This window comes from Oncorhynchus kisutch, linkage group LG9 (genome assembly GCF_002021735.2).
Source record: "Oncorhynchus kisutch isolate 150728-3 linkage group LG9, Okis_V2, whole genome shotgun sequence".
In the NCBI taxonomy this organism is placed as follows: Eukaryota; Metazoa; Chordata; class Actinopteri; order Salmoniformes; family Salmonidae; genus Oncorhynchus; species Oncorhynchus kisutch.
Window position 1 is genome coordinate 21,936,051 of NC_034182.2, and position 14,722 is coordinate 21,950,772.

At 42.3% G+C, this 14,722-nt stretch overlaps 2 protein-coding genes across 2 annotated transcripts in view; one reads left to right on the forward strand and one right to left on the reverse strand.

Moving 5' to 3' along the window:
• The window catches only part of sh3tc1 (SH3 domain and tetratricopeptide repeats 1), a 29,742-nt gene extending 26,331 nt beyond the window's left edge, over positions 1-3,411 (reverse strand). Inside the window, exon 1 of the mRNA XM_020491252.2 lies at positions 2,911-3,411. Coding sequence (XP_020346841.1) covers positions 2,911-3,070 — 160 coding nt within the window. The 5' untranslated portion in view covers positions 3,071-3,411. The remainder of the gene's footprint in view (positions 1-2,910) is intronic.
• A 4,159-nt stretch (positions 3,412-7,570) lies between these two features.
• On the forward strand, positions 7,571-13,234 carry LOC109896341 (calcium-binding protein 2). Its single transcript, XM_020490591.2, has 8 exons — positions 7,571-7,669; positions 8,178-8,249; positions 8,630-8,762; positions 11,435-11,465; positions 11,803-11,946; positions 12,038-12,147; positions 12,376-12,523; positions 12,769-13,234. Exons 2-8 carry the CDS (start codon positions 8,179-8,181, stop codon positions 12,795-12,797), a joined length of 666 nt encoding a protein of 221 aa, XP_020346180.1. The 5' UTR covers positions 7,571-7,669; position 8,178; the 3' UTR covers positions 12,798-13,234.
• Positions 13,235-14,722: the final 1,488 nt, after the last annotated feature.

Sequence of the window (14,722 nt, forward strand, 5' to 3'; positions counted from 1 at the left end):
AAACAGAGCTATTATGACTATTCATAGTACTAGACAATCAATCATCAAAATATTAGCACGGTCAAATTGGTTTTACATTAGATATTAGGTGGATATTTGTTTTTTCTCTCATCAATAGTTATTGGACCAAGCATGTCATGACTATGAAAATGATATATTCTGAATCAGGGGAAGATGGACAGAAATTCACAACTTTTTTCATTTGTTAAAATGTAGATATAATTTTTGTTGTTGCTTTCAATCTTCAATGGATCTTACAAAAAGCGTGCCATGACTATGAAAATTATATATTCTGAATCGGGGGAGGATGGAAGAAAATCCACACGTCATTTTCTTTTGGTCCATCCGCCCCTGATTCAGAATATAAATTTAAATTTGAAATTTAAATTTCAAAACCAAAAAAGCAGTGGATTTGTGTCCATCCTTACCCCACTCAGAATATATAATTTTCATAGTCATGGCACACTTTGTGTAAGATGTATTGAAGATTGAAAGAAGAAAAATATATATACAGTACCAATCAAAAGTTTAGACACACCTCCTCATTCCAGGGTTTTTCTTTATTTGTACTATTTTCCACATTGTAGAATAATAGTGAAGACATGAAAACTATGAAATAGCACATATGTAGTAACTAACCTTGATGACAGCTTTGCACACTCAAACCATCAAGCGCTATGATGAAACTGGCTCTCACGAGGACCACCACAAGAAAGGCCCAGAGTTACCTCTGCTGCAGAGGATAAGTTAATTAGAGTTACCAGCCTCAGATAATTGCAACCCAAATAAATGCTTCACGGAGTTCAAGTAACAGACACATCTCAACATCAACTGTTCAGAGGAGTCTGGGTGAATCAGGCCTTCATGGTTGATTACTGCAAAGAAACCACCACTAAAGGACATCAATAAGAAGAAGAGACTTGCTTGGGCCAAAAAACTTGAGCAATGGGCATTAGACAGGTAGAAATGTGTCCTTTGTTTTGGAGTCCAAATTTGAGATTGTTGGCCGTGTCTTTGTGAGATGTAGAGTAGGTGAACGGATGATCTCTACATGTGTGGTTCCCACCGTGAAGCATGGAGGAGCAGGTGTGATGGTGTGGGAGTACTTTGCTGGTGACACTGTCTGTGATGTATTTAGAATTCAGGGCACACTTAACCAGCATGGCTACCACAGCATTCTGAAGCAATATGCCATCCCATGGTTTGCTCTTAGTGGGACTATCATTTGTTTTTCAACAGGACAATGAACCAAAACACACCCACAGGCTGTATAAGGGCTATTTGACCAAGAAAGAGAGTGATGGAGTGCAGAATCAGATGACCTGGCCTCCACAATCACCTAACCTCAACCCAACTGAGATGGTTTGGGATGAGTTGGACCTGTCGTGGAAATGTCCTCTATTTACCTAATCATGGGAGCAAACCACACACACACGTCAGAGTTAGTTATAAAGGTCCATCTTTAATTATATGAGCTCTTATCACAATCCTGTGACTCTCAGATAAATTCAGTGTCTCCCCAGTGAATTCTCTGAGAGCCCCCTTACAATGCAACTGAGTTCCTTTAATAGCAAAGACACCCATAGTCAGACAGCATAGACATAATTCATTGTTCAGCTTTGTCTCCTTTCATAAACCAAATCCTCCATATCAACAGGCATAAATCAAATTGTCATTTATATACAACCCACTCTAAACACAAACTCCTGGACAAACTCACGGAGAGGAGAGTGACCCTACAGGTCAACAAAGAGGGAGCATAGAATGATTCCACCCTTCTTTCCCCCCCATGAGAAAAGTAGGGAGTAAAATATATGTTTACACGATGCCACTTTGACCTCTCCCCTCTCTCAGCGGCCCATGCAACTTAGTTTTGACATAGAACGGATAACTGCAACCTCACCACAGAATTACACAAAAATACCATTCTGATGAGAAGTAACTTACACACATTTGATGAATATTAAACATCTTACAAATGTTACCAACAAATTCTGATAATTCCAAGACAGACCACATAGTGAAGGAAATGCCGCCAACAAGGGCTCAGCATATGTTGGAACTCCTTCAAGACTGTTGGAAAAGCATTCCTCATGAAGCTGGTTGAGAGAACGCCAAGAGTGTGCAAAGCTGTCATCAAGGCAAAGGGTGGCTACTTTGAAGAATCTAAAATACAAAATATATTTTGATTTGTTTAACACTTTTTTGGTTACTACATGATTCCATGTGTGGTATTTCATAGTTTTGATGTCTTCACTATTATTTCTACAATGTAGAAAATAGTAAAAATAAAGAAAAACCCTAGAATGAGTAGGTGTGTCCAAACTTTGGCTGGTACTGTACATATTTCAAGAAACAAACAAAGTGGTTGATTCTGAATATATAATTGTCTTCGTCATGGCAGGCTTTGGTAAGAGCCATTGAAGATTGAAAGTCTGAATATTTTTCTCTCTCCAAATTGCCCCACAAAAAAACAGCTGTAGATTTTTGTCCATCCTCCGCTGATTCAGAATATATCATTATCATAGTCATGGCACGCTTTATGTAAGAGCTATTGAAGATTGAAATCAGAAATCTTTATTTTTATTTTTAAGTATGGATTATTCTCCATCCACCCCTGATTCAGAATATGCCATCTTCATATTTATGGCATGCTTGGTTCAATAGCTATTTAGAAGAGACAACCGAATAACCACTTAATATTCGATATAAAACTAATTTCACCTTGGTCAAACTATTCCTAAAGATTATCATTACCTAAAGGTTTGTATTTGAGAAAATAAATACATCTAATGATTATATAGGCCTTGGCCTGTAATATATCCCAAAATAGTCCTAATTAATAACAATATTAAGGTAGACTACTACTGCAGAGGGTTCTGTACTTTTTTACTTGTATCACTTACTCACCCATTTTTCTACTTCGGGTGATAGTCTCAATTTTTACCGGATCATGGTGATGATGCTTGTGGTCATCTGCTGAGAGCTTTCTCCGGTAACGGCGACTCGTGTCAACTCCGTTACCCACCGCCACCGGGACGGGTTCTACCTCCTGTTCCGCATTTGACATCTTCGATCAAATAGTTTCCCACTTCTCCATGTAACCTTAGCGGCACTACCGAAAACTCCGCGATCGACAGTGAATCACGCGCCACCGCGCCCTCCTTGCGCCTCACGCGCACTATCCACGCAGAACGCATAAGGGCTCATAAACTTTGACTATCCCGTCGAATATAACATGAAACGTTTGAGTAAACCCCACACTTAAAGATGTATTGTCATAGAATAATAGCAATATGGTGTTGTCAACTTGTTACTTACGGTATTCTAAAGTTATATATTTAGAGAAAATCGCTGTTTTGCTTATAGATTTCCCAACATCATCAGAATTGTCATGTCCTTTCCTGTGACGTTTGGCTCATGAGACACTCCAGTTCACTGTGTCACAGGTGCGGAGAAAGTGCACTGAACAGGTTAATAATTCCTGACTAAACAAATAACGTTTCTTTATTTTCCAAAATCGACAGCGCTGACTGTTCTGTCAACAGAAACTGGAATTCCCAGTTTGGGAATTGGCCTGTGGGAAAGATGTAACTTTTTTTCTCAATCCTCAAATGCATTTTTCCAGAATTTTGAGTTCCTGCTGTTTTATATTTTAAAAAATCCAGCTCTCTGACTGTATGGTGTCATTTATGATTCCTTGGTATCTCAGCTATTTCACATTCTGAAACTGATACTGCAGTAAACTAGTCAGAATCAAATAATATCAAATTGTATAGGTCACACACATATTTAGCAGATGTTATTGCGGATGCAGCGTAGCGAAATGCTTATACACACGCACGCACGCACACACGTACACACACACGAGAAAATGTGTAAATCCAAATGTATTACGCGTTATCCAAATCTAAGAATGTTTAACACTTGCATAGACCTATTGATACAATTTATCATTCCAATTCCTATATAGCCTAAAGGCCTAGCCACTGCATCATTTGAACATTTCCACAGTGTCTCCTGCATGTCCTTTGCCAAAACTAAACTCTGGCACATCATAGGAAACATCAGCGTTTCCCTTTCCTCTTCTATATCAGCCTGGAGTTAACACTTAGTATAGTCTGCTGTAGGTTTACACAACAGCGCTATAGAGTCCAACTGACTGAAAAGAATGACCCAAACTTTCCATTAGTATCTGTAGTAATAAATGTGGTTTCAATCACTTTTCGCACTACTAAGAATTGTGTAACCTATGAAATGCGGACACAAAGCAAACATAAAAACACACAATAATAGCCCATAACACAATAACAAAATATGTAATCAATGCAACATAATACTTAAAAAATTTCTAAGCTACTTAAAAAAAAAAAGTTTTTTATGAAATAAATACTTTGTGTTATGCATGTTTTCTTTCTGAAAAAGTCGCGTGTTTAGTTCTGCTATTTACCAGGAAATATTAACCTACCTTAAAAAAATAGATCACATGGTAGATATCAATTATGACATCAGGGTTCCATCATAATTGAGTTCTATGATGTATCCGATTTTTCACATGATTCCCTGGGAAACAGAACCAAACATTAGACTGGAATGCATTTTTCACCAAATATATGCAAATTATTTCATAACTCAAACATTACTTTCAATGAGCAGAGGTGTGTGAGTTACAATGACATCCAAACTTTTTCAATCCCCCATCCTTCACCAAGAAATGGATCTACGAAGAGGTAAGACTACAAACTGTTAAATTATTAAAATATTGTGAATGTATTTCCATAAAAGGTTTACTATAAAGAAGGTTTATTTGCTTGAATGTGTCTTTTTCTCTGTAATTTACAAATAAGTCAGCATACATTTCCAAGTACTGGCTTGATGACCCAAATGGCGCCCTATTCCCTATGCAGTGCACAACTTTTGACCAGGGATAGGGTTCTGTTCAAAAGTAGTGTACTATGTGGCGAACAGTGTTCAATTTCTCTAGTCACATGTAGTGCACTTTGTAGGGAATAGGGTGCAACTTCTCTGGTCAAAAGTAGTGGACTTATGTAGGGAATAGGCTGCTGCTTTGGACATTAACCTTTACTTCTGTCTGTCTTCCCTCCACAGTGTATTTTGATGAGGTATTTAGCATTGAGGAGCATGACCAGCCGTCTGGCAGGGCCAAATGGTGCTACTCCATACCCGATGACCCTGAGGCAAACCTGGGAGGCACCTCTAGAGTCCCCGACCACCTCCAGGCTGGTTTCCTCTACCATGTCTCCGTCCTCCAGGATCTGACTGAGGGAACAGACGACCAGGGCTTCCAGAGCTACCAATGTGGCCTGTGTCGGCTGCCCCTTCCCAGCCTTGCTTCCCTCCAGGCCCACCTCTTGGTCAGCTGGACCCACAGCACAGGCTGTAACCGCCTCTACAGTGACATGATCAGGCTGTGTCCGTCTCCTCCTCCTCCATTGGTACATGTGTCTGAGGAGCCATCACAGTCTTCCCTCAGCCATGTCCACAATAACCAGCAGGACCAGGAGGCTGATAGGGCCTGTCATCTCTACTCCATCCCCAATGACCTTGAGGCGAAACTGGGATCGCGGCAAGGCAGATGCACTGACCACCTCCAGGCCGACTTTGTCCGCTATGTCTCCAGCCAGGTCTATGTGTGTTGTATGTGTGTGTTGTGTGTGTATAGTGTATGTGTGTGGAGGACGGGGGAGAATTGAGCAGAAGACACATTTCTGTTGTTTACTGAAATATATGGACAATAAAGTTGTATTGCATTTTATTGTAGGCCTCCAATAACAGTCCAGGCTACCACTGGGGCTACCAGGGCTCTGAGGGCTACCAGTGTGCCCTGTGTCAGCTGCCCTTCCCAAGCCTGGCCTGCCTCCAGGCCCACCTTCTAGACAGCTGGGAAGACAGGCAGGCCTGTAGCTTCCTCTACAGCCAGATGATTAGGCGTTGTCCCTCTCCTCCTCCTCCTATGGTGGTGAAACCAGTTCTGCGCATCACTGACTCCTCCTGCTCATCCACTGTTTCAGTCACAAAGAAACTTCCAAGACACCATGCAGAGTACCTTGATCCATACTTGCCTTCCACTTCATCCTCCTCAGTCTCAGCCACTGTGGCATCTTCATCATCCAGGCACCATGAGCATGTACTGTCTCCAGTCCTGCCTACCTCCTCCTCCTCCTCCTCTACCTCAGCCATAATACCCTCGAGAAAGAGAAGGAGAGACAACGACGTGAGCTCGAGAGGGGCCCCCAGGAGCCCCAGCCTCCACCCCAGCTTTAGCACTTTGTCTCGGGGAGACGAGAGCCAGCAGGCTGGCTCCTCCTTGATGAGACCCATGGATAACCTCCAGAGCTACCTCCCTCAGCCCTACTGTTCCCAGCCCAGCCACAGTACTCTGTCTTGGGGGGAGGAGAGCCATCAGGCAGGCCCCAGCAAGAGACACAGAAAGCTGGAAGCCACCACACAGGGATACCCTGGAACCAACTGCACAGCAAGCAGGCGAACGACGTGCAAGACAAAGTTCAAGATGCTACAGAGGAAAGCCCTTGTGTATCCTCATGAAGTTGGCCCCAGTGATATGCCCAGGGCTAGACCTACTTTGTGAAGATGAATAGGTCATTAAGTAATGTTTTTTTTTGGTTCTGGTGTGTTTTCAGTCCACTGTTGACTTGTTTTTTACTTAAGTGTGCATGACAATTATCTATGTAAGGTTTGGGTCAATTCAATTCCAATTTTTTCTTATAGGAGGCAAAGACGAAAATGTGATTTGTTTCAGGAATTTCTGTTTAATTCCTCAATATCTATGCACCATTTTGGTACCATGTAGTTATGAATTGGGGTTAGAAATAAGGAATACCTGTTGATATCATGTTATTTCATGATAAATGCTACACTCTTAGGACAGCCAAATGACCCTTTTGGAACCCTTTTTTTAAGAGTGTAGTTGTAAACACTATATGAAATAGTACCATAAAATAAAGTTACCACATAGCCTATTTATTCGAATCCTATATAAAAACAAAAAATCTCCATGAATTTATTTGCTCTGCATTTGATGAATTTAAATAAAATTTAAAAGAAACATCATACATTTTTTTTGTGCTTTGTTTTGTTTAACCAAATAAATGAGTTGTATTTGCAGTTTTCAGAATCAGAAATGAAACAGAAATACCATACGTTCAAAATACTGCCCAATACTGTACCCCAAATAATAGCCTTGACAACGCTATTAACTATCACTAACGTCAAACTACAAATACACTTAAAAAAAATTATGCTAGCTACCCAATACAATAATACCCTTGACAATACACTTTGTTTATAATTTGTGTCACACACACACACACACACACACACACACACACACACACACACACACACACACACACACACACACACACACACACACACACACACACGGTGTGACTGACTGTGTGCGTGCTAGTGTGTGTGAGAGAGCCACGGTCAGTCACACTGTGTTAAGTGTGGTGTTTAGCTTTCTGACCTAGACACATTTAGCCAGGTAATCACCTGGTAATGCTCTTTGATGGATGGAGGGATAGACAGAGGGAGGGAGAGAGAGAAGGAGGGGAGGTATGAAGGTTGAGGAGAGCAAGTGGACCCAGTCCTGTCATTCACATTACTGCAGGAGGACCAGCTAAAGGTAAGGACATTTTCTGTCTGTAATATTTTCATTAAATATAGAGTGGAAGTGACTTTTCCTTACAGATTGGTTGATTACCTACACATTGACTGTGTATGTGTGCATGTCCCTAAAGTAGGTTACAGTAAAAATAGATATATACATTGTAATATACACCGGATAGGTGCAGTGAAATGTGTTGTTTTACAAGGTCAGCCATAACACCCCTGGAGCAAATTAGGGTTAAGTGCTTTGCTCAAGGGCACATCCAATTTTTCACTTTGCCTGCTCAGGTATTCAAACCAGCAACCTTTCAGTTACTGGCCAAACACTCTAACCACTATGCTACCTATTTTCACAGTGTGTTGAGTATGCTTTGCAAACCGTGACACCTGGCAATATCAGTTTCTGAGAATGTAGTTATCAACACACACCCACGCGCGCGCGCACACGCGCACACACACACACACACACACACACACACACACACACACACACACACACACATCTGTGTATTCATTTTATTCAGGATGTCTAAGACCCCGTCCACCACGTCTGCAGCCTCTGTAACGTCTGCAGCCTCTGCAACCTCTACAGACAGGTAAGATCAATGTCTACTTTTGAGACTGGAGAACTCGATTGACCATGATGGGCACAATAGAGTTATTGGCGCCGTACACAGTCAGTTTGTAAAAGTGATATTGTTGACTTAATGGTTGTGATTTACCTGACCTGTTTGTGATGCCCTAAAATATCGACAAAACCATCAAGCGGTGTCTCCACAATACTTGTATGAATATTTTTGTGCAGAAAAATTCTATTGTATCACAACTATTAGTTGTAAATCTTGAACATGTACGAAGCCATTGAGAGATGATCCTATTTGTGTGGCGTCGCCACGTTTATTAAGGTGTCAAGATAGCTCTTGCAAATGTTTCCAATATTGCGAACACCTGGTGCCTCTTGGCTCATGTTCTGTAGCAAAGGTGGCAAATCCCGGAAGACTTCGTCCTCGAGTTCGGAGTCGGCTCCCAAGAAGGTGTCTAAGAAAGAGCAGAAGAGGAAAGACATGGAGAAGATACACACCACCCTGCTCAGCAGCGTGTTTGGAGCGGTACGCGCCCCCACACACACACACAGTTTTTATTGAAACTTCATTTAACTAGGCAAGTCAGTTAAGAACAAATTCTTTTTTACGGACGACACTGGGCCAATTGTGCACCACCCTATGGGACTCCCAATCACAGCCGGTTGTTATACAGCCTGGATTCGAACCAGGGTGTCTGTAGTGATGCCTCTAGCTTTGAGATGCAGTGCTTTAGACCGCTGCGCCGCTCGGGAACCCACACACACACACACACACATTAAAGTTACTTTCACCTCTGACCTCTGAGCTATAACCCTTAGTAGCGATTTTTTTCCTTCACACGGGGACATTGATATGCATGCAAAGGAATGAGAAGTCATAGAAGCTACAACGTTAGCTAAGCTCCTGATCTTTGCATGCTGTGTGTGTGAGTGAGTGCCTGCGCATTCGTGCCTGCCTATCTGCTTGCCTACCTGCGTGTGCCTGCGTGTGTGTGTGCCTTCCTGCCTGCATTTGTGTGTGTGTGTAGGTAATAACTCTCTAAGCCACACACACACACACACACACACACCTACCTTAGTTATCCTCTCCAGCTAATCCTTATAGACACAGCAGTATTATTAGATCCTTAGTGTGGCTCAGCGTCACCATTCATTAGGATTAAGGGGTAGAAGCTGCCGGAAGAGCATCGAACACAAAGGGAAAGTTGTATGATTGTTTTAGGAACTTGTTTTGTTTGGGATATTTGTAAACAAAACCCACCAGTGACCGGTGTGATATTGATGTCTGGTGTTTAATGAACAGTTTCTGCTTTTCTTACTTTGTTTCTTGACACTTTAAAACTTAGCTTGGAGACATTGATTTAGGATAGAATAATTCAGACTAGAACTTGAACTAGATCTTATTGAGCATGCAGTGTGTGTAGGCTATGCTTACACGCTGGGGCGGCAGGTAGCCTAGTGATTAGAGCGTTGGGCCAGTAACCGAAAGGTTGCTGAATTGAATCCCTGAGCTGACAAGGTAAGGCTCCTGAACAAGGCAGTAAACCCGCGGTTCCTAGGCCGTCATAGTAAATAAGAATTTGTTCTTAACTGACCTGCCTAGTTAAACAAATAAAAAACACACGTGTGAATGAGGTTGACCGGTGTCCCAAACAAACAGAATAGAAACCATGACGATTTAATCCACCATGATCAGGAAACATCCCCACCTGTCCCCGATCCCTCACTAACTTCCTACCACACCAGGTCGACCTGATCCAAAAACTTCCAACCTCCTCTTACACAACTGTGTAAATCTCAAATCGCCTGTGCTAAACTTCCATCCAAAAGTACCTGCATTTGACTCTTTAAGGTGAACCCCATCCAGTATATCTGGATCCAAACACTATAATATTACTCAAAAGGCAGACAGTGTTGTTTCTCTATGGCAGCTCCCTCACTTAAACACACCCTACATTGCCAAAAGTATGTGGACACCTGCTCCTCGAACATCTCATTCCAAAATCATGGGCATTAATATGGAGTTGCCCCCCCCCCCCCCTTCGCTGTATAACAGCCTCCACTCTTCTGGGAAGGCTTTCCTCTAGATGTTGTAACATTTCTTACGGGGACTTGCTTCCATTCAGCCACAAGAGCATTAGTGAGGTTGGGCACTGATGTTGGGCGATTAGGCCTGGCTCATAGTCGGCATTCCAATTCATCCCAAAAGTATTCAATGGGGTTGAGGTCACGGCTCTGTGCAGGCCAGTCAAGTTCTTCAGCACCGATCTCGACAAACCATTTCTGTATGGACCTCGCTTTGTGAACGGGGGTATTGTCATGCTGAAACAGGTAAGGGCCTTCCCCAAACTGTTACCACAAAGTTGGAAGCACAGAATCGTCTAGAATGTCATTGTATGCTATAGCGTTAAGTTATCCCATCACTGGAACTAAGGGGCCTAGCCTGAACTATGAAAAACAGCCCCAGACCATTATTTATCCTCCACCAAACTTTACAGTTGGCACTAGGCATTCTGACAGGTAGCATTCCTTTGGCATTCACCAAACCCAGATTAGTCCATCGGACTGCCAGATGGTGAAGTGTGACTCATCACTGAAGGGAAAGCGTTTCCACTGCTCCAGAGTCCAATGGCTGCGAGCTTTACACCACTCTAGCTGACGCTTGGCATTGCTCATGGTGATCTTAAGCTTGGCCATGCTCGGGCCATGGCAACCCATTTCATGAAGCTCCTGACGATGATGTTGGAAGCTGTTGCTTCCAGAGGCAGTTTGGAACTATATAGTGAGTGTTGCAACCAAGGATATATGATTTTTACATACCACACGCTTTAGCACTCGGCGGTCCCATTCTGTGAGTTTGTGTGGACAATCACTTTGCGGCTGAGCCGTCGTTGCTCCTAGACTTTTCCACTTCACAATAACAGTTTCCGGGGCAGCTCTAGCAGGGCAGAAATTTGATGAACTGACTTGTTGAAGAGGTGGCATCCTATGACGGTGCCACATTGAAACTCACTGAGGTCTTCACTAAGGACATTCTACTGCCAATGTTTCTCTATGGAGATTGCATGGCTGGGTGCTCGATTTTGTACACCTGTCAGCAACGGGTGTGGCTGAAATAGCCAAATCCACTAACTTGAGGGGCTGTCCACATACCTTTGTTTATATAGTGTCTCTCCTTTGCCCGTTGTCTTCCTTTAGGAGAGGGAGTTGGCCCAAGCAGAGTTGGATGGTGAGTCTTCTTATCACAGTGATATTGCACATACAATAGAATGCTTACTTACAGTAGATTGAGTAGTTGCACAACTTATTACACTGAACCCGTGTTACTCAAGTTAGGATTCAGACAGGCATTATATTTGTGAAAAGTGGGTAGCTTTGAATCATCCATAGAAATGTTTGACTAGATTGGGGAAAAGCTCCTCAGACCACGGCATATTCATGGGTACACTCAATATGGCAGCCAGGCCCACCCATCACGGAAAGTTGACTTGAATGGCAATGTCCTTTCTGGTAATTCTATTTCTATGATGTCATCATCACCTTCTGACCTCTAACCTTTGGCACAGAGCTGGACTTTGCCTTCAAGGAGTTTGACTACGACTGTGACGGCTATCTGAACTACAAGGACGTAGCTGAGTGCATGAGGACCATGGGCTACATGCCCACTGAGATGGAGCTGCTGGAGATAGTGCAACAGATCAAAATGAGGAGTATGTCCATTTTAAGCTATTTTCATTTAAAATGTGCCTATTGGCCAGTTCCTACCTGTGTCCTGACTGTTGATTGGCTGTCTCCCTTCAGTGGGCGGTCTGATGGACTTTGACGATTTCTGTGAGCTGATGGGTCCCAGGATAATGGGAGAGACAGCAGACATGCTGGGGCTGAAAGAGCTCAGGTCCGCCTTCTCACAGGTAGGAGACTGACAAAGAGCCAAAGAGACTGAAATTGAGTGAATGATCATAAAACACAGGCCTACAAACACAGACATTATGGCCCTACACAAACTCTCATTAAAATCTCCCAGCTTCTTCATTACTGTTAGGCCCTCAGCCAATATGAACTCCCATGTTCACTTAGTCACCCACATTCTCTCCTCCTCAACATCCCTCCATCATAACTTTCCCCTCTCCTCCTCTCAGTTTGACCAGGACTCTGATGGGAAGATCAGCCAGGATGAGATGAAGGAGGCGGTGAAGAGTCTACTGGGGGAGAAACTGAAGAAAGGAGAGCTGGAAGAGATACTCAAAGAGATAGACATCAACGGAGACGGAAGCATCGACTTTGATGGTAAGGAGATAACTGTGCATAGACATACACACACATGTAAGGTCACACACACATGGAGGAAACACTCACAAACATGCAGAAACAGGTCAACACACACAGAAGATCACACACACACACACACACACACACACACACACACACACACACACACACGCACACGCACACACACACAAACATACAATTATCTAATGCAGTGGTGCTCATACATTTTGTAGCCTCTCTCATTTCCCTCTCTTGCGTTCCAGAGTTTGTCATGATTTTGTCCATTCGGTAAGTGCTGGAAGAACTGAGAGGATGCTATCATTTGTGTGTATGATCAGCTTTACGGATGAGATGTACTCCTCCATTTCCTCACTGCTCCTTTTCTCCCCTCTCCGGTTCTCTCCTCTTCTGTTCTCTCCTCTATACTCTGTCACTGAGAAAATAAATATGGTGTACAATGGGCAAGATTATATTCGAAAATGTATTTGGATTAATCTGTTTGTAGACACTGATTGGCTGTATGACATCTAAACAAGATACCATTTTGATATTTTAATAAAGAATTAGAATTTCAGAATTACAACCTAGGACTTTTGAAAAACACATTTTTTTGTATAATTTTTTTACAGTCTGCGTTTTCTAAGTACAAAATAAAGACATGGGACAGAAGAAATATCTACACATGTACAGTCGAAGTCGGAAGTTTACATACACCTTAGCCAAACACACTTAAACTCAGTTTTCACAATTCCTGACATTTAATCCAAGTAAAAATGTCCTGTTTTAGGTCAGTTAGGATGACCACTTAAGAATGTGAAATGTCAGAATAATAGTAGAGAATTATTTATTTAATATTTTATATCTTTCACCACATTCCCAGTGGGTCAGAAGTTTAAATACACTTAATTAGTATTTTTTAAAATTTTATTTTACCTTTATTTAACCAGGCAAGTCAGTTAAGAACAAATTCTTATTTTCAATGACGGCCTAGGAACAGTGGGTTAACTGCCTGTTCAGGGGCAGAACGACAGATTTGGAAGCATTGCCTTTAAATTGTTTAACTTGAGTCAAACGTTTCGAGTAGCCTTCCACAAGCTTCCCACAATAAGTTGGGTGAATTTTGGCCCATTCCTCCTGACAGAGCTGGTGTAACTGAGTCAGGTTTGTAGGCCTCCTTGCTTGCACACGCTTTTTCAGTTCTGCCCACAATATTTCTATAGGATTGAGGTCAGGGCTTTGTAATGGCCAATCCAATACTTTGACTTTGTTGTCCTTAAGCCATTTTGCCACAACTTTGGAAGTATGCTTGGGGTCATTGTCCATTTGGAAGACCCATTTGTGACCAAGCTTTAACTTCCTGACTGATGTCTTGAGATGTTGGTTCAATATATCCACATAATTTTCCACCCTCATGATGCCATCAGTCCCTCCTGCAGCAAAGCACCCCCACAACATGATGCTGCCACCAAGGTGCATCACGGTTGGGATGGTGTTCTTCGGCTTGCAAGCCTCCCCCTTTTTCCTGCAAACATAATGATGGTCATTATGGCCAAACAGTTCTATTTTTGTTTCATCAGACCAGAAGACATTTCTCCAAAAAGTACAATCTTTGTCCTCATGTGCAGTTGCAAACCATAATCTGGCTTTTTTATGGCGGTTTTGGAGCAGTGGCTTCTTCCTTGCCGAGTGGCCTTTCAGGTTATGTTGATATTGGACTCGTTTTACTGTGGATATAGATACTTTTTTACCTGTTTCCTCCAGCATCTTCACAACGTCCTTGATTGATTGATTTGCACTTTTGGCACCAAAGTACGTTCATCTCTAGGAGAAAGAACGCATCTCCTTCCTGAGCTGTATGACGGCTGCGTGGTCCCATGATGTTAATACTTGCGTACTATTGTTTGTACAGATGAACGTGGTACCTTCAGGAGTTTGGAAATTGCAACCAAGGATGACCCAGACTTGTGGAGGTCTTGACTGATTTATTTTGATTTTCCCATGATGTCAAGCAAAGGTAGACCTTGAAATACATCCACAGGTACGCCTCCAATTGACTCAAATTATGTAAATTAGCCTATGAGAAGCTTCTAAAGCCATGACATCATTTTCTGGAATTTTCCAAGCTTTTTAAAGGCACAGTCAACTTAGTGAATGTAAACTTCTGACCCACTGGAATTGTGATACTGTGAATTATAAGTAACATAATCCGTCTGTAAA